Raw genomic sequence first — 24,315 nt, forward strand, 5'->3', positions numbered from 1 at the left:
AAGATAAATATTTATCAGTGATATAAGCCGCTCATAGCTATGGAGTAATAGAATTATGATTAAATGTGTTGAATCTATGAAGCTCAGTGTATTCAGCTTATTACAATAATAGTTCCACTTATGTTCCACATTTGGAGCAGCTGTTTCAGTGTAACACCCTGGCTTTAACCTGATTCGTTTTGTTAGTTTAATGCGAGTAAGGTTAATTGCAATTATGTTTGTGACTAACCTTAATAACCTTCCTGAGGGTAGACTGACATACCGGGAGGGTGAGAGTCTTTCTCTGCACTGTGAGTGCAGTACATACTTCATCTGGTTTTATAGAACGAACACTCCAACACAGGGCAGGTCCTGTTCCCCAGTGTACCCCTTCACCTATCGCTGGCTCTAACTCATGTTGGGACATTAATTATTGCATTTTTCCATATGTTCTATACATGCGGGGCCAAGGGCCATCTTTCATCCCCTCTGCCTAGAAACCTGGAACACCAATCCCACAAAAAAAATACATTTTATTTAAGGTCATTTCCACCAGTCTCCCAGGTCATTGACTTTTCTCCAGCAGCAGCACATTTTACAGAAATACTTTTCAGATTATAGGAAAGAAAAAAGGAAATGACATGCTTCCCCATTCCTTTTCTAATGTACTTTCTATACTTGCACTTTGTTGAAAAGCTCCGTAGACAGAAAGTGTTATTTATTTCGTTTTGAGTCTACCTCTGCACCTCTGGCCAGATCGATAGAGTGGTCCTGAGGACATATAGCGGTGGGGAACGGGCCCTGCTGCACCAGATCAGGGCACACAGGGGGAGCAGACAGAGATCATAAGCAGACCTCAGCTAGAACGTGGGGGAAAAGTCGTTGCTCAGAGCAGGTTGATTTCATGCCCCAATGCTGCGGGAGTAATTGCACCCAGACCCGTTTTATTGCGAGTTGATTTTAAAGAGGGATGAATGGAGAAACATTCTGTAAAGTGTTTATTTTGGGGGCTGACCTTTATTAACCCGTTTTCCAGGCGGGTTCCCCTGAGGTGGGCTGGCTCGGTGTTAGATTAACCCTTGCAGGCCCAACACAGCCTGGCTGCTCCCTATCACCGGCAGACAGGAAGCAGAGGATCACAGTCAGATTGGGCTCTACTTCAGCCCTCAGCATGAGTCTCATTCTGAAGCCCCCCCACACACTACACTGCCTCTAAGAGACATTAACAACACACACACACACACACACACACACACACACACCACACACACACACACACACACACACACACACACACACACACACACACACACACACACACACACACACAGCGAGAGCACATATTTATCCTCTTGCCGTAGAGAGTCAGAACGGGACAGTCAGCTTCAGCGTGGACAGTGAAGGTTAATAATGTTAGACTGAAACAGTTTAGACAGTTTGAGGAGCTGTGTAGGATATGTGGGGGGCAGGGCATGGCTCTGGACGTTAAGATGAAATATCACAAACAGACAGCGTCTGAAAGCCGTTGCTGTAAATTACCGGATTGCCTGGGCTTTTATCGTCTGTATAAATGATCCTCCAAAAGTATGAGATAGAGGCTGTATATCTGAGCTCATCTTCCCCTGTCAGTCAGGGCAGCTGGTTGTTTGTGTGAGGGTGTCCCTGTCTGTTTGTGCATGTCTGTATAAAGCGTTATGGTTCGACCTCCCATCTCACCACACCACCGACACTACAGCGAACAGACTGAGGACATTTTGTTGATCCATTCCCATACCAGTCTGTATCTGTCACCATCAGTCATCCCACTCACCGTACACACACCGTACACACACCATACAGCCCTCTACAGGTGCTCAAATACATCATGTAACCTCAATCCCCGTCCTTTGCCTCCCACGTGTCATACCCTCTGGGCCGGGGGGGGACGGGGGGACGGGACGGGACAATGCGCGTGCAGCAGGGTCCTTTGATGTTCCTATGTGAAATAGTGTTGGGGGGATTAGGAACAGACGCGGCCGGGCCAGGTATTGTGTGAGCACACGAGGGCCGTCAGAGCCGCAGAGCCCCCTGTCAGGACGTGTTAGGCCAGGCTGTGATCTGCTCTGTGCTCCTCTCTCCTCTCCTCTCCCCCTGCCTGCCTGCCTGCCTCAGTGTGCTGCTCTGTGTCTGCAGCTCAGCTAGGCCTCTCTCTGATCTCAGCTTCTCTCTCTGTTCAGCAGGTCCAGGGTCACATGCCTCCGCTCATGATCCCTATTTTTCCACACGACCAACGCACCCTGGCAGCAGCCGCCGCAGCCCAGCAGGGCTTTCTCTTCCCACCGGGAATCTCTTACAAGCCAGGTATGCTCCTCTCTTTCTCTCTCTCTGTTGTTTCTTCCTGTGTCTCTGTCTGTCCTGTTCTCTGTCTACTTCTCAATGTTATGTACATGCAGTTCTCCTCCTCACAGACACAGGTTCATTTTGACAGCATGGGTCATCTTCTGACATTGATGAAGGGCCTTTCCCAATATATTCCATCCCACATATTTATTATGGTTATATATTGCATACATTTACTTGCAATGTATTTTATGTCAGTAATGCTGCCCCAGTTATCATAGGATCCTTACAATAGACATATTCCAGTCTCCATACGGCATCAAATAAAAGTGTAGTCAGCAAGGCCAAGGCAGATGACATACAGTACTCTGTCACCTTGTAAATGGAGCCAAGCCTTGGGGAGTGTTCCGTGTTCAACTCCAAGGCAGCATACCTGTTCAACAATAGATATGAGTAAAGGAGCACTGGAATGTAAACAGCTTTTCAACATGAAAGTGTCTTGACTTCTCTGGCTGTAATCACTATGGAAGAATCTGCTGAGAGAACAGCCTGCTGCAGTAACACAGTACTCTACCTAGGCACTCCCTGACCCCCTCACTCTCTCACTGTACTCATCAATCACTCAAAGGATTATGTACAGCTTAGATGTCAATTTAAACATACTGCATATGGTAGAATGTGATAGCACCAGAAACAGTATAGTATTCATGTCCACACATACTATCCTGAGATAGTGTCTTGTCCTTCTGTATCTCTTTATGGAGATGAGCTGGCACATGTCACTCATCCGGAGACAGACAGACAGGCAGACATCGAGAGAGAGACAGACAGACAGACAGACAGACAGACAGACAGACAGACAGACAGACAGACAGACAGACAGACAGACAGACAGACAGACAGTAGGAGAAAGAAGAGATGAGAAGAGTCAGGGTTAAGGTGTAAAATTGAGAGGAGGTAGAGGAGGGCAAGCGTCTCCCAGGCATACAGTAATTTGTCCTGTGAGGATGAAGGGTGAAGGCGCCCTCTGCTCACCTTGCCTGTAGCAGCTTGCCTCCCTCTCCCTTTGTGTGATGAACAGAGAAAGAGAACGGATCCACACGCAACACATTCCACATCCCACAACACATTTGTGGGAAATTGCTATGACTTGTTGTTTGACTTCCTGCTCATTGTTGCTGAGAATTAAAGATGTGTCACTCTGGGCTTCTGTAATGAAATATTCAGGCAGATCCCTGACCTGGAGTGGACCCAGACACACAGCCTCTCTCCCCTTAGCGCTATGGCTGGGTATTCCTTTTAATTCTTGCTGAACATTGACTATCGGCTGGAAGTAAAGTAAAATTGCACATGCAACGGTTTTCTCATCTCCCTGACCGACCTGGGGGAGGGAAAGTCCAGGCCTCTTTTTGTCTGTCCTGAATGCTCTCAGAAATACATTTGTTGTTAGCGTCGTATCACAACATTGAGGTAACTCCAGGACCTGGAGGAAGTCAGAGGGGGAGGAGTAAGATTGGCTAGTCTAGTCAGCAGGTAAATAGCAGAACATTAAAAGGTGTGGTAGTGCAGCTAATACATTTACTATAAAGCCACAGGATGAAAAAAATAGTCAGCTATTTTGGAACTACAGAGGCATAACAGCTGGAACAGCGCCTGAGGGGATTCTTTTGCCTGTCGATTTCTTTAATACATTTGACATGGAAAATGTTTTAGTACAAATACCAGAAGGTATTATGGACTCACGGCATGCATGGGTCGCCATGTGTACACACAGGTCCTGATTTATTCATGAGTTATTCATAAAGAAAAGGAAAAAAGGTCTGGAAATGACTACCATCATCAACTGAAGTAGCTTAACGTCTCTATTATCCTCAACCCCCAACACAAGATCCTACCTCATGACCAGTCTGCTAGATTACAGGATGCTGCTGTGTCCACCCTCCGTGAAGACTAGGGAAGTGGCCAAGCGTTCACTTCCACGCTAGGGCACACTAATCTGATGTCATCTTTATAAGACAGACCCTCCCAGGGACCACTGCTTATGACCCCGACCCCGCGGTGTTGCCACGACGACAGAACTATTGCCAGCGTCGTAGCATCGTGCCATATCTCCCTCTGCACACTGTGCTCAATGGCCCTGACGTTGCATGGCAGAGCAGAGACGCAGGTCATCCTTTAAACAAATAGACCCCAGCTCGCTCTGTTTACATGGACACAGAGACACTCACTCTGATAGTAGTCTAATGGTCCTGCAGAATGACTCCATGGTCATTGGGTCCCTATGCTATGATGAGGACACACATAGACATCCAGCTGGAATGACTGCTGCCGCATTTCTGTTTCCGCCGGCGCACAATAACCGACTGGCTTGTCCCTCTTGTGACTGAATACAGTAGCTGCATTAGAGCTCCATGGAATCTGTGTCAGCCATCTTGTCCCTCTTTTGACTGAATACAGTAGCTGCATTAGAGCTCCATGGAATCTGTGTCAGCCATCTTGTCCCTCTTGTGACTGAATACAGTAGCTGCATTAGAGCTCCATGGAATCTGTCAGCCATTCATGCTCACAAGTGTTAGGCCTTCTTTTGTTGTTCAGCACCAACTTTCTCACCGCCTTGTTTAGCTGGATAGAGACATTGTTAGCACTTCAAACAGAGAAAGTGAGATAGGGCATAGAGTTAGTAATTGAACGTTCATTCCAGAGCCACTTGTTTTCAAAGAACTCTAGTATTCTGACAGAATATTTCACATTGCCCTTGGCATCAGGTGCCCAGTTGTGAAGAGCTCTGTAAGAGAGAGGCTTTTCCCTTCTCCTGCATCAGGCCCTGCTCTATGGTCCTACCCACTCCTTGTCATTAGTGTTGAGCCCAGGCTCTCAGGCTGTGGTGTCCTCAAGCCCAGGCTCCAGGCAGCTGGAGGGCCCTGCACTAGATATGAGGGTGCTCACCGATTTAGAGGGTCAGGGCCCGATGCCGCTCAGTCCCACACAACTCCACTTAATTGGGCCCGTTTTTCAGCATGACACCTGGCTGAGAAAGGAATGCAGGATGAGATGAACCTTTCTCTCCACCATTACCATCACAGACAGAGACCTTTAAACATTATTCAGCAGCTCCTGTCTGTCTCTGCTTTCACTTTCTCTATAGCATTATGATGTTGAACAGCTAGCGGCTCGTTGGCCCCATCTGTCTTGTTGGACAGGGAATGTCTTTGATACTGGTCTTGTTGGTAGTACCGACCATATCAGAGGTAAATTACTGGTTGATTCCTATGGAGGACCCTCTGTATGTAAGCTCTGACAGGACATAAATCACCCTTGAGTTTGGTTCACTGTGGATGAGAGATCCTGTTTGGATCACAGTGGTCACTGTGCTGCATCAGGGCTCCGGCAGCCGACTTGTCATGATGAAGGGAATCCATCCATCTCATCCCTCAGCAGTTCCAGGAGTGACAACAAACACCCGAGCCATAGCGTGCTGCCAGAATTATGTACCCAGCTCTGACACAGCCATGGCATCATCTGCCCCCCCCCCGTTTAACCCTCCTAGTGATCCATCACCCAGGCCTGACCATGGGATCAGTCATGGGATCAGTCGTCCTCAGGACAGCAGCACACTTTGAAACCCTGATTCTCTTTCATTACTGACACCAGGCTGGCAGCACGCCCAGTCTACTGGAGTCTGCATACAACCCTGGACCCTCTAGACCCCCCGAGACCCCCCTCCAGACCCCCCAGTACAGTGCCGGGGGTGTCCTCTCTTGGCAGCTGACCCCTCCCTGGTTTCACATGACTTCCTCCCTGGTTTCACATGACTTGTCATTGAGCCCCCCCTGAAGTCACGCAGAACTCCCCCACTCCTTCTCTGCACAGAGAGAGGGATGGCATACTTATGCATTGAGAGAAAAAAAGACCATGCGGGTAGTAACGACCCACACCGCACCCCTCCTACGAGACAATTTGAAATCACTTCACTGGCCTGATTTTATTTGCCCCTGCCTTAAATGGGGATTGAATTTCCTGGCTGTATCACAATGTGCTGTGCTGTACAAGATTGCAAAGTGAGGCTGAAGGAAGAACAAGGGAAAGGGGGATACCTAGTCAGTAGAACTGAATGCATTTAACTGAAATGTGTCTTCCACAAAAGACAATGTATAGACATGTACCCTCATGCCTGTGGCTTAATGGCGCCATATGAAGTGACAGGCGGAAGTGGGGTCTGAGCTTGGGCCAATTCCCCCTCAGTACGCATGCTTCAGTCAACCCCCACTCCCCTCTCCGCTCTCCCTTCTCCACTCTCCTCTCCACTCCCCTCTCCGCTCTCCCTTCTCCACTCTCCTCTCCACTCCCCTCTCCGCTCTCCCTTCTCCACTCTCCTCTCCACTCCGCTCTCCCTTCTCCACTCTCCTCTCCACTCCCCTCTCCGCTCTCCCTTCTCCACTCTCCTCTCCACTCCCCTCTCCGCTCTCCCTTCTCCACTCTCCTCTCCACTCCCCTCTCCGCTCTCCCTTCTCCACTCTCCTCTCCACCCCCCTCTCCGCTCTCCCTTCTCCACTCTCCTCTCCACCCCCACTCCCCTCTCCGCTCTCCCTTCTCCACTCTCCTCTCCACTCCCCTCTCCGCTCTCCCTTCTCCACTCTCCTCTCCACTCCCCTCTCCGCTCTCCCTTCTCCACTCTCCTCTCCACCCCCACTCCCCTCTCCGCTCTCCCTTCTCCACTCTCCTCTCCACTCTCCACTCCGCTCTCCCTTCTCCACTCTCCTCTCCACCCCCACTCCCCTCTCCGCTCTCCCTTCTCCACTCTCCTCTCCACTCTCCTCTCCGCTCTCCCTTCTCCACTCTCCTCTCCACTCCCATCCCCTCTCCGCTCCCCTCACGCCAGTAGGCTACACTACTGGCCTGGCCTGTCTCACTGGGGTTGTTCTGTCTGTCTGTCTGTCTGTCTGTCTGTCTGTCTGTCTGTCTGTCTGTCTGTCTGTCTGTCTGTCTGTCTGTCTGTCTGTCTGTCTGTCTGAACACACTGGGCTGAGTGTAAAGGCTTCTGGTACTGAGTGACACACTCAACGCTCCCACAACATCAATCATATAGACTCCACCTACTACATACCTGTCCTTCAAACTCACTGACAGCTTGCCAAGGCACTGTAAAGCAATAAAATAAAAATGATATCAAAAGAGTAATTCATACTGGTTAGATTGATGTGATACCAAGATAAAAATGGTATTTGTTAACCATGTTATTGTAACAACACACTTGTTGTAACTAGTTTCTTAAAGCACTGTTCCCTCTTGTCTGCCAAAACTCTCACTGCCAAACAAACAATATTGTGTCAAACAATAGCAGGGCATGTCTACAAATGCCTGAAAGAACACGCCACTTCCTCTGTGTAATCACTTATAATCACACAGATATTTAACACACACACACACACACCTTTCATAGTGCCTGTTGGTTTCCAGCGTGGAGGGGGAGTTTGAGGAGGGGGGGGTGGTGAGGAGGGATACGTTCCAGTCGGCCCAGCTGAGCCTTTTGTTGGTGCAGATGTTTGGGCCGGTAGCTGAGGGCCCAGAGGAGGAGAGGAGAGGGAGAGGAGGGCCCAGGGGCTGTGTTGGCACATGCCTGGATGCTGTGGGCCCAGCTCCCTTAGCTCATTGTCTCAACCTGTGCACATTGTTCTCTCCCCCCGACAGGTGATAACTACCCGGTGCAGTTCATTCCATCCACAATGGCAGCAGCGACAGCGTCAGGACTCAGCCCCCTCCAGCTTCAGGTATGTGCTACGACAAAGAATGCTGCTCAGGACGCCTGCCAAGCCCAGGGCAGAAAAACGGCTAAGCAGCTGTATGCTAAGTAATGAGCTGCACACTAAATAATCCTGGAGGCCCTAGCTCTTACAAGCTTATCACCTTACACATGCAGTTTACCCTGTTTTATAGAGGATTTAACCCCATAGCTCCACCAGAGATGGGAGTTAGGATGATAATAGTTATTAGAGGGAATGAAAATCCCTCCAGTTACCTTAATCACGTCCTGTAGAATCTATCAGACAGGGACTGTTTACTGTATTAGGAAATATAAATACAGACCTCTGATGTTCCTGCATTACACTGTGTGACCTAAAGCAGCATGTGTTGTGAGCAGACAGAGGGGTGTGCAGTCTAAATGCAATCAGGAGGGAGGGAGGGAGGGAGGGAGGGAGAGAGGGAGAGAGAGAGAGGGAGGGAGAGAGAGGGAGAGGGAGGGAGAGGGAGGGAGAGGGAGAGAGAGAGAGAGAGAGAGAGAGAGAGAGAGAGAGCTTGATTCCTGAACAGAAGGAGAGAATGCTGGGATAGGCTCCAAAGCCCTGCAGGAGCGTTCACATGAAGCTGTTAGAGCTGAACTGGGGTCAGGGGCTAACCCCAGGCTATACTGTTTAATAAAGATAATTATCTGGGTTCCATCTTCATAGTCATTACCGTTATAATTATCAGCACTATTACCATCCAGCTCCTCTCCAGGCCCGAGCATGCAATTCTATCCAAATTGACAATATGTATTCCCCAGGTTACTTTCTCTGAGTTCTATTTACATAACCACTACACAGAATGGCTATGGGAAGCAGTGAAACCCTCTGTACAATTACACTAATGCTATTACTCCTGCCTGCTTGCTTAAGAAATTATCAAAGCGCCCTTTGCAGTTCTGTGAAGTATGAAGATTGAGGATATCTTTTGAAACTGTGTAATCATAAATATTTAAGGCTATCTGAAACTACTTGAATAAGGATCGTCAGTAGACTTTAATGTTCTGCCTTTGAAACAAAGGAGAAAGGAGAGCGAAAGAAAGAAAAACAGCTCTCCCAGCGCCTGCTTTTTGTGGCCGTTGTTTTGTCAACACCAGTGATAAGCTGTTGATAGCAATTAAACATTAAGCTCTCTGATAGCCAGGATTCTGATAGCCAGGATTCGGATAGCCAGGATTCTGATAGCCAGGATTCGGATAGCCAGGATTCTGATAGCCAGGATTCTGATAGCCAGGACTGAAGCAAAACAAAACCGAGACAGGACTAGGAGGAGGGAGGAGGGGAAGGCTGAGAGGAAAGTGTCTTGTAACTTTTTCTTCTTGCTGGTACATGAGCACAATTTGTCCTTCAGAGCTTATCGCTCTCAGCATTAATGAGCCTTGGCAAGTTCTAACAATGCTTGCTGTTGGAGCTGGAGAGCCCTGCTTTGTCACGCAGCGAGCCATGCAGCCATGGGAAGAACAATCAGGAACGTGGAAGGTGTGGGATGAGTCTGCTCATGTTCTTCTTGCGTGTGTGTCTGTGAGTATGTGTGTGTGTGTGTGTGTGTTACTCTCTGTTTGCGTATCATAGAGAAAGCTTGAGGTTAGCACAGTCTAGGCCTACTGAGTGTCTATTTGTAGTCGTGTTCTAGGTCAGATGGGCTAGCCATATATCTGAAGGTTAGGCTGGGGTGAGGAGGGGGCTTCAGCCATTCATTCTGATAACGCATTTAACCCTGGGAATGGGCGAAAACAGAGCCTCAAAGACCATGACTTGGCTGACCTTTAGAGAACACAGTAAACAAAAAGAGGTGCATTCCTATTAATTGAAGCCTGTCCGCCTGTGGTATATTCCGGCTGCTGGCTGCTATTTACCCTGCATAGAGTCTCCCTTAAAACAGCAAGGCAAGTCAAACATGCCCTTTTCTCTAGTGCTGGGATCAACAAGCTAACCATGTGACTCCTATCACTTCTTCTACAAAGCGCTGGGGGACAGGATGATTAAAACAGAATATGAAGGCAGAGATGGAAGTGATTAAGTTAAGTTCACTCTCTCCTCTCATAGTGATAATAGTGTTAGCTTCCGCCGCCCATCTCCCTCAAGTCTACCAGTGAAACAGAGGGAGACGCCAAGAGAGAACACAGCAGGAGCTCTGTGTGTCACACAAGTCACATCAGGACAAAAGAAGCACACAATATGTTCTTTTAGTCAACAAGAACAACAGAGCTACAAAGAGGAGACGTGTCATTTGTGGTGAGAGGATATGAGGAGACACTTTGTCCGTCAGTTGTCTGGCTTACACTGTGGCTCCTTGTCAGTGAAAGGACAACTACTGTAATTTGAGCATCTAAGTACAGGAAGCATCACATTATGATGTTAGTTTCTACTGGGAAATGACGTTTAATCAATGTGGAAAACTGATTGGATTTGCAAAAAGTCATCAACGTAAGGTCATTTGGTATTTTTATCACCCAACATTTAACCTAAATCTAATGACACGGTGCCATGTTTTGTTGATTTCACACTGAATTCACGTTAGTTGACAACTCAACCAAATGTAAATCAAAACTAGACGTTCAACTGATGTCTGTGCCCAGTGGGTTATCATGTTTTTTCCTCCAGTGTATCTCTGATGTCTCTCCTAGTCTGTGTAGGCTCTTATTCTACATGCTAATCTTTTAACAAAGCATCTGTGCTGCTAATTGCTGAGGAGATCCTGTGGAGGATCAGCCAGACAGAAGTGTGTGTGTTCTGGGTGTGATCATCAGTAATGACCATATCACTAAGTTTGGTTTTCACACATCACCAGACAGGAAGCACTGAGACTCAGCAACCCCTTCAACTTCCTGGGCTGAGGACCCTCCCCCTGGATGGCATTGGCTCAGCATGCCTTTCTAATTAAAATATCTCTCCCTGTCAGCAGCCTGGCAAGGTATAATTTTCACCAATTTACTCAGTTTAGATTGTGAAATATATGAACCTTAAAAAAGTATCTTATTGGAGGAATTAATTCCCACAATGCAGCAGCAGTAATGTGCTCAGCCATCCAGTCAGGGATGCTAGCCGCTCTGTCAGTCTTAATGTTGGCCACGCACCCGCTCACAATCTCCACTGTCATAACAGTCTGGGCCCTGCGCAGAGGATCCTCTCACTCCCCCTCCTCTCTGCCCTTTCTCTCCAGGCATAAAAAACCAAGGTAACAAAGGTTTAGGGCTGATGGATGTAAATTAATCTTGGTTGGTGCGTTTGAGTGTTGGAGAGTGTAATTTGCTTGTCAATACAGGGTGGGATGGCGTGGCCGTGGTGGTTGGCAGGGAGAGGCTGTCGCCAGGCATTTTCAGTACACAAGGCAATTTCACTCAATGCTTCCCTGACAGATTGGCCCTCGTCTACGAGTCACAGGAGTGAAGGTGTGTAAACTATCCCTCCGACCAAGTGCCCCTCTTCATTAGGGTCCACTCAGGCCTGGGATGAGCTTAGGACAAGCAGGAAACAATGGCTCCATCCTGGACTGTCCTGGCCTGATTACAACTGACACATCTCACCTAACAGGGGAAATTGTGCTCAGAGTGTACCCCCGATGTGTTCCACCACCCACTATATTCAATTGAGCGGACAAAACAAGAGAAGAATTTCCTTAAATTTCACAAATTAATTTTCTATTTGGAGTTGAACTTAATTTGTTGTTTGTACACTATCCCCTCTCCCATAAATTGCCCTGTGAAAAACAATTTCCTGAAAGCTGATGTAGGCCTGATACATTGTTGGGCCCTTTTACCAGGGTGATAAACAGGAGGGGGAACTTTAGACAGGACTGTTTTTATCATTGGAGTCAGACTTTGGGGTTTAAGCAGTTTTAGAGAAAGCATCATTGGATAAAGTGGAACATCTGTGTCCTCTCTATAGAGGATCAGAGAGAGCAGCAAATAGGAGCCTCTGCTTTCACTCTGTCAAATCTCATATTTTCTCCCTATCTGTCTCTGCCCCTCAGTCTCGCTCTAACCCTTTCTCTCATCTATATCTCCCTGCTTTCTCCTCCATCTCCTGCTTTGTATATTACCCTCTTTCTTTCTCTCATGTCTTTTCTTATGCTCTTTCTGTGTGTCACTCCTGCTCCTTTTCTTCCCCCAAATTACACAGGCCGCTACATCCTTCAGCTTTAAAATATTGGATGTTAAATTGCTTGAGTGGTGACTTTACACTGCAATTACCATCCATCACAGTGGAAATGGTATCACTCAGGTCCCATGCTAAACCTGCTTCAGCCTCGCTGTCATAAACACATGAAAAGCAGCAGCCCACGTGCTACAATGACAACCAGACCAGATCTGAGCAGAGAGAGATGCGTGTGGAGGGCACTCAGTGGCTGAGACGGCTGGAGTGACAGGGAGGACTCAGAGTCTCAAAGACTCCCAGACAGAGAGGGAGAGCAGGAAACCTGGTATTATCTTTTGTTTGGAGGCAAATGCATGTGTACTCCGGATGTGTGGAGAGACTGGGGCCTCTGCCATCACCAACAACAAGTGAAGCACTTTTCACTTTGAGTTTAAAGAGAGAGAAGAACTCAGACAGACAGACAGACAGACAGACAGACAGACAGACAGACAGACAGAGACAGACAGACAGACAGACAGACAGACAGACAGACAGACAGACAGACAGACAGACAGACAGACAGACAGACAGACAGACAGACAGACAGACAGACAGACAGACAGACAGACAGACAGACAGACAGACAGAGAGAGAGAGAGCAGCTGGTTCTCTGTTTGTGAGGAGAGGAGAAGAGAGCAGTGTGGTCTTTGAAGGTAACCCAGAGCAGTGCAGCAGTGCTAGCTGTGTGTGGAGAGGAGGAGAGCTAATGGAATGGCTAGGTGAGCAGCTGGATAGACTATTTAGTGAACAGAGGGACAGATGGACAGACAGTGTGGATAATGCAGTGAGAGGCGCTGAATGTGAGGGCTGGCTCAGGGGCCTGACTGATGACTAGGAGCTTTGGGCCTGGAGAACCCACACAGTGCTAGGCTAGGATAGTTAGATCCAAGATGAGAAGGAATGTGTTGTTGAGAGTGTGTGTGCATTTGTGTGTGTGTATTAGAGTGAGGCAGGCTGGAAAGAGAGAGAAGGAGAGAAGGAGGAGGGTTAGAGCAGGGTAGCAGGTTGGGTGCCAGCAGATGAGACAGATGTTGGGCCATACTGGAAAGCATCGGCACAGTGCACCAGGACGCCTGCCTCCGCTCCTGACATCTGGGCCTGGCCTGGGTCAGCCTGCCTGGTTGCCCTGGGCAATGAGCCTGTACAAGCCTTGTGGCAAACGGGGCTGGCGCTGCGCTGCCTTTTAAACGGCGGGGTGCACCGGAGCATGATTAATGCCCTCATGTCCACCCCACTGCTCAGCAGAGGCAAGGCAGAGGTGACTGAGAGAGAGAGAGAGAGAGAGAGAGAGAGAGAGAGAGAGAGAGAGAGAGAGAGAGAGAGAACACCCACTGCCTCAAACAGCGGACAGATATCACACTCACAATGCCGTGATGTATAGAATAGCTGTGTTTTCTTTCAGTCATTTATATTCTGCAGAGATGTTTTTCAGTGTGTCTGTTGCGTCAAAGTGAGTTGAATCTGAGGCCTCAGTTGTTGTAAGTGTGTAATGCACCATAATGGCTGGGAGCAGGAAGGCTGTCCAAATCTGCCACTGTATTTTACAGCATCTGTCACTGAGCTTTGGCCCTGCCCTTCTCTTTAAGACCAAACAAGATTCTACAGCTTGTTTTTCTGAGAAATGTTTTTTCCCTCCCTGTTTTCCCCCCAAAGCCCACTCCACATCCCCCTCGCTCTCCCTCCTCTGCCCCAAGTTCACAAATTGCAGAGGTGACGTACAGAACCTACTCTGCCTGTTGTCAATGCTCCTCTCTAGTTGTTGCTTTTCCTTTTCATTTAACACCAAATTAAAAGTGTGGAAACTTAATGAAAACCAGGCTATAAATCTAATTAATTGTGATTGACAATCATTATTTTGTTCCGAATGGATTGGTTTATCCAAGACGCAAAATAATGAGTTTTCCTTATTCATAAAAAAGGGTAATTGATCTATTGCCTTTTATATATATATGCCCCATACTATATCTAAATAGCCTCAGTTGAGTCTAATATGCTGGGAGCATGGTCTGGACATGTGCTGAGATGTCCAACATCAGTGGAGTGTGTAATCTCACTATAATGTTGTCGCAGGCAGAAAAGTGAACCTCCTCGTTTAACCTCTGCCGCCTCCAGAGGGCTTGTTTTTAATTACTAGAGGCTAACAAGCTGACCTTGGGCCTGGCGCGCTCATTTGGAATCCATGCTCGCTGAGATGTGCTCTGCTCTTCTGGGAGAGATGGGGGGAGGGAGGAAGGGAAGGAGGGAGGGAGAGAAGGAGGGAGGGACGGGGTCGCAGGAAGGGTGTGTGTGTGTGTGTGTGTGTGTGTTTGTGTTTTAACTGTTTTCTGTGAGGAAGGGGATACTGTAGGAGTCAACACAGAGGCTTTGTTCAGTTTTCGTTCATGTTTCTGTGTTCTGGCAGAAATAGTATCATCCCCAGGAGAACCCAGGCAGCAGGACCTCTGTGCCTGCCTGCCTGCCTGCCTGCCTGCCTGCCTGTCTGTCTGTCTGTCTGCCTGCCTGCCTGCCTGCCTGTCTACCTGCCTGCCTGCCTGCCTGCCTGCCTGCCTGTCTGTCTGCCTGCCTGCCTGCCTGTCTACCTGCCTGCCTGCCTGCCTGCCTGTCTACCTGCCTGCCTGCCTGCCTGTCTACCTGCCTGCCTGCCTGCCTGCCTGCCTGCCGCCTGCCTGTCTGTCTGTCTGCCTGCCTGCCTGCCCTGCCTGCCTGCCTGCCTGCCTGCCTGCCTGCCTGCCTGCCTGCCTGCCTGCCTGTCTGTCTGCCTGCCTGCCTGCCTGTCTACCTGCCTGCCTGCCTGCCTGCCTGCCTGCCCAGCAGAGCCATGGGGAGGGGTGAGGGCTGAGGGAGTATAATGTCAAACATCCAGAAAAACAGGAAACTTTACCAGCCCCAACGATTTATAGTATAGCACTGAAACCATAACATGACATTTATCATAGACATAACTTATTGTGTTAAAGGTTTTCATTATTCACCCCCATTTGCTCTCTCTTTTCCTCTCTCTCTCTTTTCCTCTCTCTCTCTCTTCCTCTCTTTTCCTCTCTCTCTTTTCCTCTCTCACTCTCACTCTCTCGCTGTCTCTCTATCTCTCTCGCTCTCTCACATACACTAACTCAACACAAACACTCTGGCATATTCCTACCCTCAATAGCCGTTTCCATTTTAATTGGTAAGGACAGTGAAGTCAAGCGTTTTAGTGCTTGAGAGGAGTTTGTTTTTGTGGCAATAGGAGAGTGCAGGGTGAAACCACTACTGCTGATGATGAGAGCAGAGAGCAGAGACCACTCAGGACTCCACCTGCTGCATGCTGGCCATAGTGGACCTGGGGCACCAAGCCAGCTCTTCTCAGTCCCCAGCCCCTGATCCCTGTCTTACCATTGACTTTCAGTGTGACCCTCATTACCAACAGGCACCTTCTGCCGTGGCAGCCCTGCAAGATGGCGGGGGGCGCGGGGAAGGGAGTATGTGTGTAGGCCTACTGGGAGAGACCTCTGTGAGCCAGGCAGGAAGGTAGATGTCCTTCAGTTAGGGGACTGGAACATGTGTCCTGGCCAGAGACAGTGTTAGTCAGTCAGTCAGATCAGCCAGAGGCTGTCTCCTGTCTCCCCCTCTCCCTCTCTCCCCCTCAAACTCACACCTACTCTGTTTCACCTAGTACACGGCTAGTTAACACGTACATTTTTACACAACTAGGCTGAAATGCACCGGAGACGTGGCAGCCCTCCACTGCCCTACCTCCTCTCTGTCCTTGAGCGGTGCATGGTTTAGTTAGTGGTGGACTGTGTGTCGTGTCACACCTCCCTCCTGCATGTCTTCCTGCTCTCCTGATTGTGTTTATTGTTTCTTACCTCCTGGAGTCTGCCTGTGCTGGGTAGAGCTGCAGCTCCTCACCCCATGGCTACGTCCTGCTAATCAGGCCTCACAAAAGCCAGGCTGACTGCCTCTAATTTGAAGCAAAACCCAATTATGCTCTTTTTCCGGAACAATAAAGTTCTTCCCACTCGAGGTCAGGGGCTTTGCCCATCTACAGCTCTGTTAACAAACATCTGTCCAACAGACTTGGCTTCCGCTCCGCTCCTACACAGACTGGAGCCTCACGCGTAGCCTAGAGACATAGTCAGGCAGCTCAACGAGGACCATGCTCAACTCCTCTGCAAACAACTATGTCACCCTAACCCAAAATGCTCAAACTAACTCAACATTGTATTAGTGAGATGGATTTGGGGTGGGGGGTAGAGTTGTGTCCATTTCTGTGGCCCCTTGAAGACAAAAGGCTGTTTGTGTGTGAGGCGGGGGCAGTGCTATCATTGTGGGAACATAATCAGTCGGTCATTTCCGCTGCCCATGTGCTGTTGTTCGCCTCGGGTCCCCCAGAAGAATGAACCTTTTGTGTGCCGTGTATGTGGCGGCGATAAAGGTCCAGGAGAGTATACCTGTTTATATCTGGAGATATGTGAGCAGGACACAAAGTGCTTTGTTTGGCTTTAGTCTGCGTCTGCACTACGGAGGGTGGGGCACACAGGCCACCGGGGCTGTGCCACATTTTCCATCCACACAAATGGAGTCTGTATGGGGCCCCGGCAAACCAGGAAATGAGACGGGGCATGTTGATTGGTCATACCGAACAGAAAGTAAATTCTCCTTGACAACGCCATCCGTTTGAATAACATAGAAACAGAGCGGCTTACCTACTCTGAGCCAGAAATGCTTGTCAGAGAGTGATGAGGTGGTGTCTGTCTGGTCTGGAGCTGTGAGAGATTGTACATATTGTACACTACCTAGCCCTCACTCTGAGACAGCAGTCCTAGTTGACAGACCCCTGCCACTTACAGCAAGGGACAAAAGCCAATTTAACCACTTACCTGGTGGCCAATCAATAATAGCCTGAGGCAAACAGTAGCGCTGTCAACATAGGGAGTGGGTCTTAGTGGTCTCTTAGAGAGGGGTCAGTACAAAAACATAATCCATTCCAGATCTGATCATAAAACAATCTTCTTTATGCTGTGTTCAAACTGACTGGGAAATAGTGGAAAGTCAGATTTGTATTTGAATGTTATTAGATACCCATGAATTATAACTCACATGTTCATAGTAGAGGTCGGTCGATTTCAAGTTTTCATAACAATCTGTAATCGGCCTTTTTGGACACCGATTATGGCTGATTACATTGCAATCCACGAGGAAACTGCGTGGCAGACTGACCACCTGTTATGCAAGTGCAGCAAGGAGCCAAGGTAAGTTGCTAGCTAGCATTAAACTTATCTTAGAAAAAACAATCAATCTTCGCATAATCACTAGTTAACTACATATGGTTGATGACATTACTAGGTTAACTAGCTTGTCCTGCGTTGCATATAATCCATGCGGTGCCTGTTAATTTATCATCGAATCACAGCCTACTTCAACTTCGCCAAACGGGTGATGATTTTACAAAAGCGCATTGCCGAAAAAAGCACAATCTTTGCACCAAATGGACCTAACGATAAACATCAATGCCTTTCTTAAAATCAATACACAGAAGTTATATTTTTAAACCTGCATATTTAGTTAAAAGAAATTCATGTTAGTAGGCAATATTAGCTAGGGAAATTGTGTCACTTCTCTTGCGTTCAGTGCAAGCAGAGTCAGGGTATATGCAACAGTTTGGGCCGCCTGGCTCATTGCGAACTAATTTGCCAGAATTTTACGTAATTATGACATAACATTGAAGGTTGTGCAATGTAACAGCAATATTTAGACTTAGAGTGGCCACCCGTTCAATAAAATATGGAATGGTTCCGTATTTCACTAAAAGAATAAACGTTTTGTTTTCAAAATTATAGTTTTCCGGATTTGACCATATTAATGACCAAAGGCTTGTATTTCTGTGTGTTTATTATATTATAATTAAGTATATGATTTGATATAGCAGTCTGACTGAGTGGTGGTAGGCAGCTGCAGGCTCGTAAGCATTCATTTAAACTTTACTGCGTTTGCCAGCAGCTCTTAACAATGCTTGAAGCACAGTGCTGTTTATGACTTCAAACCTATCAACTCCTGTGTAACGGCCGTCTGAAGGAGTAGACCAAGGCGCAGCGTGTATCGTGCTCATCTTCTTTATTATTATAAGAGAACACTTAAACAACAGAAAAAACAAACGACAGCCAAACAGTTCTGTCAGGTATACTCACAAAACAGAAAATAACCACCCACAAAACCCAAAGGAAAACAGGCTTCCTAAGTATGGCTCCCAATCAGCGACAACGATGTACAGCTGTCCCTGATTGAGAGCCATACCAGGCCAAAACAAAGAAATACAAAAACATAGAAAAAAGGACATGGAATGCCCACCCTAGTCACACCCTGGCCTAACCAAAATAGATAACAAAACCCTCTCTATGGCCAGAGCGTGACATCCTGAGATTAGGCTGGCAATACTAAAGTGCCTATAAGAACATCCAATAGTCAAAGGTATATGAAATACAAATGGTATAGAGAGAAATAGTCAACGCGCCATAATTCCTATAATAACTACAACCTAAAACTTCTTAACTGGGAATATTGAAGAACTAGGAATATTGAACCACCAGCTTTCATATGTTCTGAGCAAGGAACTTAAACGTTAGCTTTTTTACATGGCACATATTGCACTTTTACTTTTTTCTTCAACACTGTGTTTTTGCATTATTTAAACCAAATTGAGCAAGTTTTATTATTTATTTGAGACGAAATACATTTTATTTATGTATTATATTAAGTTAAAATAAAAGTTTTCATTGTTCATTCAGTATTGTTGTAATTGTCCTTATTTCAAATATATATATAAATAATTGTCCGATTAATCGGTATCGGCTGTTTTTTTTGGGTCCTCCAATAATCGGTATCGGTATCGGCATTGGAAAATCATAATCGGTCGACCTCTAGTTCATAGTGCCTAGAAGATTTAACAGGCATCACTAAAGCCTCCAGCTTTCATCAATGATAGACAATCTGCCTTAAGTTTATTTAAATGATGATGATGTTTATTGTATTGTGGGATTTCTTGACCCAACACCCTTTTCTGTGATGTGTGTCTGACAACTGTTATTTTACATATGTTTTCAAAAGCCATATCAGTATCCGTAATAACCCGTTCACTAAGCGCCTGCCAGATAATCAGGACAGCAGTAGACATATATAATATTATACACAGTTCAACCCCTTTTCTGTGTGGAAACGTGATTGTCATTAAACGCTTAGCCAGTCATCAAAACCACACGTCTGAGTGGTAAGTCACCACTGGTTACTGATTTATCGCCAAGGAAAATAAGCATGATGACATCAATGGTCTTTGTACAGCCTTAATAATGTATGCGTTTAATGTGTTCTGTGATGGGAGTCCAACTGGGTTTGGTTTTCTAACAGTGTGGGATGGCAGGCGTATAGAGGGCCAGCTCAGGTGGCTGTGTAGTAGTGTCCTATTACAGACCAGAAAGCCCAACAGAAACCCCTCTACTGTGGAGGGAAATCAGAACAGTCTCTCTCCTGTTGAGTCTGAAAACTTCTCTCTGTGATGAGTGGAAAAAGAGCGCTCCAAGTGTGCTGAATGAGAGCCATGGCTGTGTGGTTTTTAAGGCTGCTGTCTCTCCCTGGATTCAAGCTTTGATATACAGTAAAGACCTTTGATGGAGGTTCTCTGCCAGGCATGGAAAGAGAGGAAGACGTGAAGGAGAGAGAGAGAGAGAGAGAGACAGAGAGCGAGAGAGAGACAGAAAGAGAAAGAGAGGAAAAGAGAGAGAGAGAAAGCTTTGAATGGTGTCTGGCTTTGGATGTTAATGCCTTGTGGGTTTCCTTCCTCTCCTCTCTACAGCAACTGTATGCCGCCCAGCTTGCCAGCATGCAGGTCTCTCCTGGAGCCAAGATGCCCCCACTCCCCCAGCCTCCCAACAACAGCGGGCCCATCTCCCCCTCCGGCCTGAAGAACGACAAGAGATCCTCCAGCCCTATCACTCAAGTCAAGGTAGGACCCGCCTTTCACCCCTCACTTCACCCACCTACAGCCCACCGCCTAAGTACTGGAGTGGTGCTTGACCCAGCCTGCTGATAACTCGGGAAATGAGTGGTGGTAGTGGTGCTGCTGTTCTGTGTTCTGTGCTAATACTGGGCCAAACTTCTTACCGGCCCATCAATCTGTGGGCCTTTAACAAGGCCCGCTCTCTCTCAACCAGAACTCTGTGGACATGGTTGCTATGGCTGTGGACGCTCTAAGTGAGAGAATTTGTGGAACACATGGTTTCAGATCACAAGGAACAGCAGAACTTTTTTTTTATGACGGAACAAAACCATTAGAACAGAGAGACAATCACTCTTATGTAAATGCAGTGTAAAAAGTGAAGGGAGAAGGAAGGATTGATGACTCTTATTGTCTTGTAAATAAACCCGAGAGCAGGGTCTGCTACTGCATGGCCTGGATCCACCAGACCTCCGTATGGAGCATAGAGTAGATACATCATCCTCTCACCAGGCGAGACCATAATCAGAAACATGCCTCCATTTGGAAAAATGTAGCTTAATATTACTATAGTGAAGGGACTTAAATCATGTCATTGAATGGTACAGTAGGGCAGCTCTCTCTCTCTCTCTAGTATTCTCTTCAGCATGCAAGCTCTGGAGCTAAACACGGCCTCCCCCACAACCCCACCACACCTCCCCATGACCCCAGGCACACAGCCTCCTGGGAGCTCTTCCATGGGCCTGTGTCAAGCTGTCTCCTAAACCCTGTCACTTTATAGGATCTATGTCATCAAGGCTGTTTGTTAGATAAGAGGCACTACACAGATCCTACAGGCCTTTTCACTCAGATATTGTGACATTGAGTTGCCGTTCTGAATGGGCTCTATGGGTATTTATCATACTTCTAAACACTAAGGTTGTGAGCTTGAACTATCAATAATTAAACACTAATGTAAAGTACATATGTCCCCTAAGCCCCATCTGTATTCATCCTTAGTAAGAATTAGATTGCTGTTAGTTTGTTTGTCAGCTTTTGGCTTCACTGGATGACAAACTGTTATTGGCACAGCAATAACAAGGCCTTGAGGTAGTCTGTGTCTGAGCCAGCCATATGAATGGACAAGGAGACACTTGGGCTTTGAAAAAGACTGTTAACAACAACATACAAACTAATCTCAGCGAAGAGACTTCACTAGAGAGATACATAAGGAGGCAGTAGAGCTATACTTGACCCAGCCAGGTACTTTCCTCCATTGGTACGTGTGTAATTCCTACAGTACCATCCATTGGTACGTGTGTAATACCTACAGTACCATCCAGTCAGCTAGCAGGTATCCTCTCCAAGAGCTCCTAGACACTGGCCTGGAGAACACCACAGATCACCATCAGCCTCAATCACACCTTACTGCTACTCTGTGCTGTACTGCAACTGGCCCAGCAGACATGTCCTCCTGTGATCTGACATCTCACATTAACTCACCCAACAAGAATGCATTCTAAACCAGTTATACATTTATTACACACTGTCGGATGCAGTATTACATGAAACAAATTACTAACACCAGTATCCGCAAATGAGAAAGGAAATTGGAAAACAACTTAATGAATTAGATAACTGACGTTTGATGACTGTTACTTACAACCATCTTTAATCATCACCATGTATCTCTGTAATGTGGTTATTATTCATTCTTAGACCAGAGAAGAGGGAGAACAGATGAAGATGTACAGAGAGGCAAAAATCGGATTTAATTAGTGTGAACAAAGGCGCTCGGCAACTGTGAGGACGGCCATGATGGCACGGTGCCAGCAGATGAATGAGGAGAGGAGGGGAGAGAATGAGAGAGGAGGGGAGAGGAGCGGAAAAGCGGGGGAGAGTAGAGAAGGATAGAAGAGGGGAGAGGAGAGAAGGGGAAGGGAGAGGGGGAAGCAGTGGACGGTCAGATAGGAGCGCTAGTAATTAGCCAGAAGCAGAGTGTTGTCTGGGAGCCCACACAACCTCCAATAGGAGGAGCCCTTATTCACATCTGTGTCCTCTCTCTCCCGCTGTCTCTCCCTCTCTATCTCTCTCCTATCTCTCTTTCTCTCTCTTCCACTCTCTCTCCCGCTGTCTCTCCCTCTCTATCTCTCTCCTATCTCTCTCTCTCTCTTCCACTCGCTCTCCTATCTCTCTCTCTCTCTCTCTCTCTCTCTCTCTCTTCCACTCCTCTCCCTTACCCCATCTCCACAAGGAGGAGGGAACGCAGCCTCTCAACCTGTCCGCCCGGCCCAAGACGGCAGAGCTGGTCAAGTCCCCCACGTCCCCCACACACAGCCTGTTCACAGGCAGCAAGACCAGCCCCAACAGCCTGTCCAAGAGCGGCATCCCCAGTCCCCTCGGAGGCATGGGCCGTGGGTCTTCTCTGGGTAAGACCTGGCCACACTGCATCTCACCTCCGGCTCCATCTCCAATAGTCAATACATACTGATTGAATCTGTTTTGAAGTTGGCACCACCTCGATCACATAGAAAGATCATTATAATTCCATAACAGTGATATAGGATCGAAGCTAGATATTTTGTTGGTTTTATTTTCTGTGTTTAGGTAATGGGAGTTGAACATATAATATTTCACACTGTCAAGTTCTAAAAATGGCTATGAATGTTGCCCATTTTTTTATCTGGATGAACCAAAAGTTAATGACGTTTATCCCTATGTAGACAAAACTGTTGACACAATTGCAACTCTTAATCTCGGTGGAACCTTGGTATTAAAAACCGTGCAATCTAGAGCTGCGGATGTTGTAACACATTATTTGTTTTTAAGAGGTCTCACGTTTCACCATCCCTCTCATGTTAAGTCTTTCTACTCAGCCTTTGCTAACTGTTATTAAATGCAGTCTTTCATTAAAGTGCCTGCATTTCCGCTGTTCCGTTCAGACTGGGGGTTTGAACCCAGTCCCTATGTTTGTTTTATTCTATTTCTGTGTCTTTAACTGCCATCCCTCCTCACCTAACTGTGAGATGTTAATTACACAAAGAAGGTCGACAGACTCGGTCTACTGCCTCTCGCTGTCTTTAAAACAGACTCACACGTACACAGATGCAGGCAGCACACACGTGCACGCATGCACACACACACCCTGACGGGAAAAAAGGAAGAGGACCTCCTACAAGGCTTGATTCTCCACATAGGAGGATGAACACCTGTCAGTGGGCTCATTCACTGTGAATCTAAATGAATAGTGTGTATGTGTATCTACTGTGTGTGGGGGTTAACTGGGGGTGTCCCTCCCTCCCCAGACATCCTGTCCAGCCTGAACTCTACAGCGCTGTTCGGGGACCAGGATGCAGTGATGAAGGCCATCCAGGAGGCCAGGAAGATGAGAGAACAGATCCAGAGAGAGCAGCTGCAGCACCACCAGCAGGGCATGGAGGCCAAGCTCTCTGCCCTCACAGGCATGGGCCTCAACAACTGCAGCAGGGCTGACAAGGTCAGAATCCCCGTCCGTCCGTCCGTCTGTCTGTCCATCCAGCTCTCTGTCTCATTCTCTCTCATTCCTTTTCTCCTCTTTTCCATTTATCTTCCTATATGTTGCTTTCTGTTTATTCACTCCTCTCTTTCTGTCTCTCTTTTCTCCTTCCCTCCCTCTTTTTTCCTCACCAACAGAGCTGGTTCACTGAGTACATTGTGAGTAGCCCAAAACCACAACTAGTAAAGTGATTTCCGCTATTTTCTTTTTTAGATATAATTCTTCAGACCAATGTTTGTCTTTAATGCTGGTCCAGAGTAGTGGTTTTGATTGACATTGGCTTGGCTGTGTGTGTGTGTGTGTGTGTGTGTGTGTGTGTGTGTGTGTGTGTGTGTGTGTGTGTGTGTGTGTGTGTGTGTGTGTGTGTGTGTGTGTGTGTGTGTGTGCGTGCGTGCGTGCGCGCGCGTGCGTGCGTGCGTGTGCGTGCATTATGGTGTTTGCATGCGTGTGTGTTGATGTTGGTGATAGAGGAACGGACCATGGTGCTGCCCGGTGCGGGTTAACACTCTGATGTCTCTGCCCAATTAAAGCAGACATACGGCCCTCTCCGTCCCTCGACATGGGACAGGGGCGCTTTGTACCAGGAGCACACACACTCCCCTCCCCGGGATTCCCTTTTA

At 47.4% G+C, this 24,315-nt stretch overlaps 1 protein-coding gene across 17 annotated transcripts in view; it reads left to right on the forward strand.

The window, feature by feature from the left end:
• The window catches only part of sox6 (SRY-box transcription factor 6), a 199,772-nt gene that overhangs the window by 138,904 nt on the left and 36,553 nt on the right, over positions 1–24,315 (forward strand). For 9 of the 17 annotated variants that reach the window (XM_045708398.2, XM_082969574.1, XM_045708408.2 and 6 more), the window contains 6 exons: positions 2,196–2,319; positions 7,987–8,066; positions 20,041–20,190; positions 22,415–22,589; positions 23,466–23,656; positions 23,833–23,853. In XM_045708398.2, coding sequence (XP_045564354.1) covers positions 2,196–2,319; positions 7,987–8,066; positions 20,041–20,190; positions 22,415–22,589; positions 23,466–23,656; positions 23,833–23,853 — 741 coding nt within the window. The remainder of the gene's footprint in view (positions 1–2,195; positions 2,320–7,986; positions 8,067–20,040; positions 20,191–22,414; positions 22,590–23,465; positions 23,657–23,832; positions 23,854–24,315) is intronic. The other 8 variants (XM_082969573.1, XM_082969578.1, XM_082969579.1 and 5 more) reach the window with 4 other exon arrangements.

This window comes from Salmo salar, chromosome 26 (genome assembly GCF_965601325.2).
Source record: "Salmo salar chromosome 26, fSalSal1, whole genome shotgun sequence".
NCBI lineage: Eukaryota > Metazoa > Chordata > Actinopteri > Salmoniformes > Salmonidae > Salmo > Salmo salar.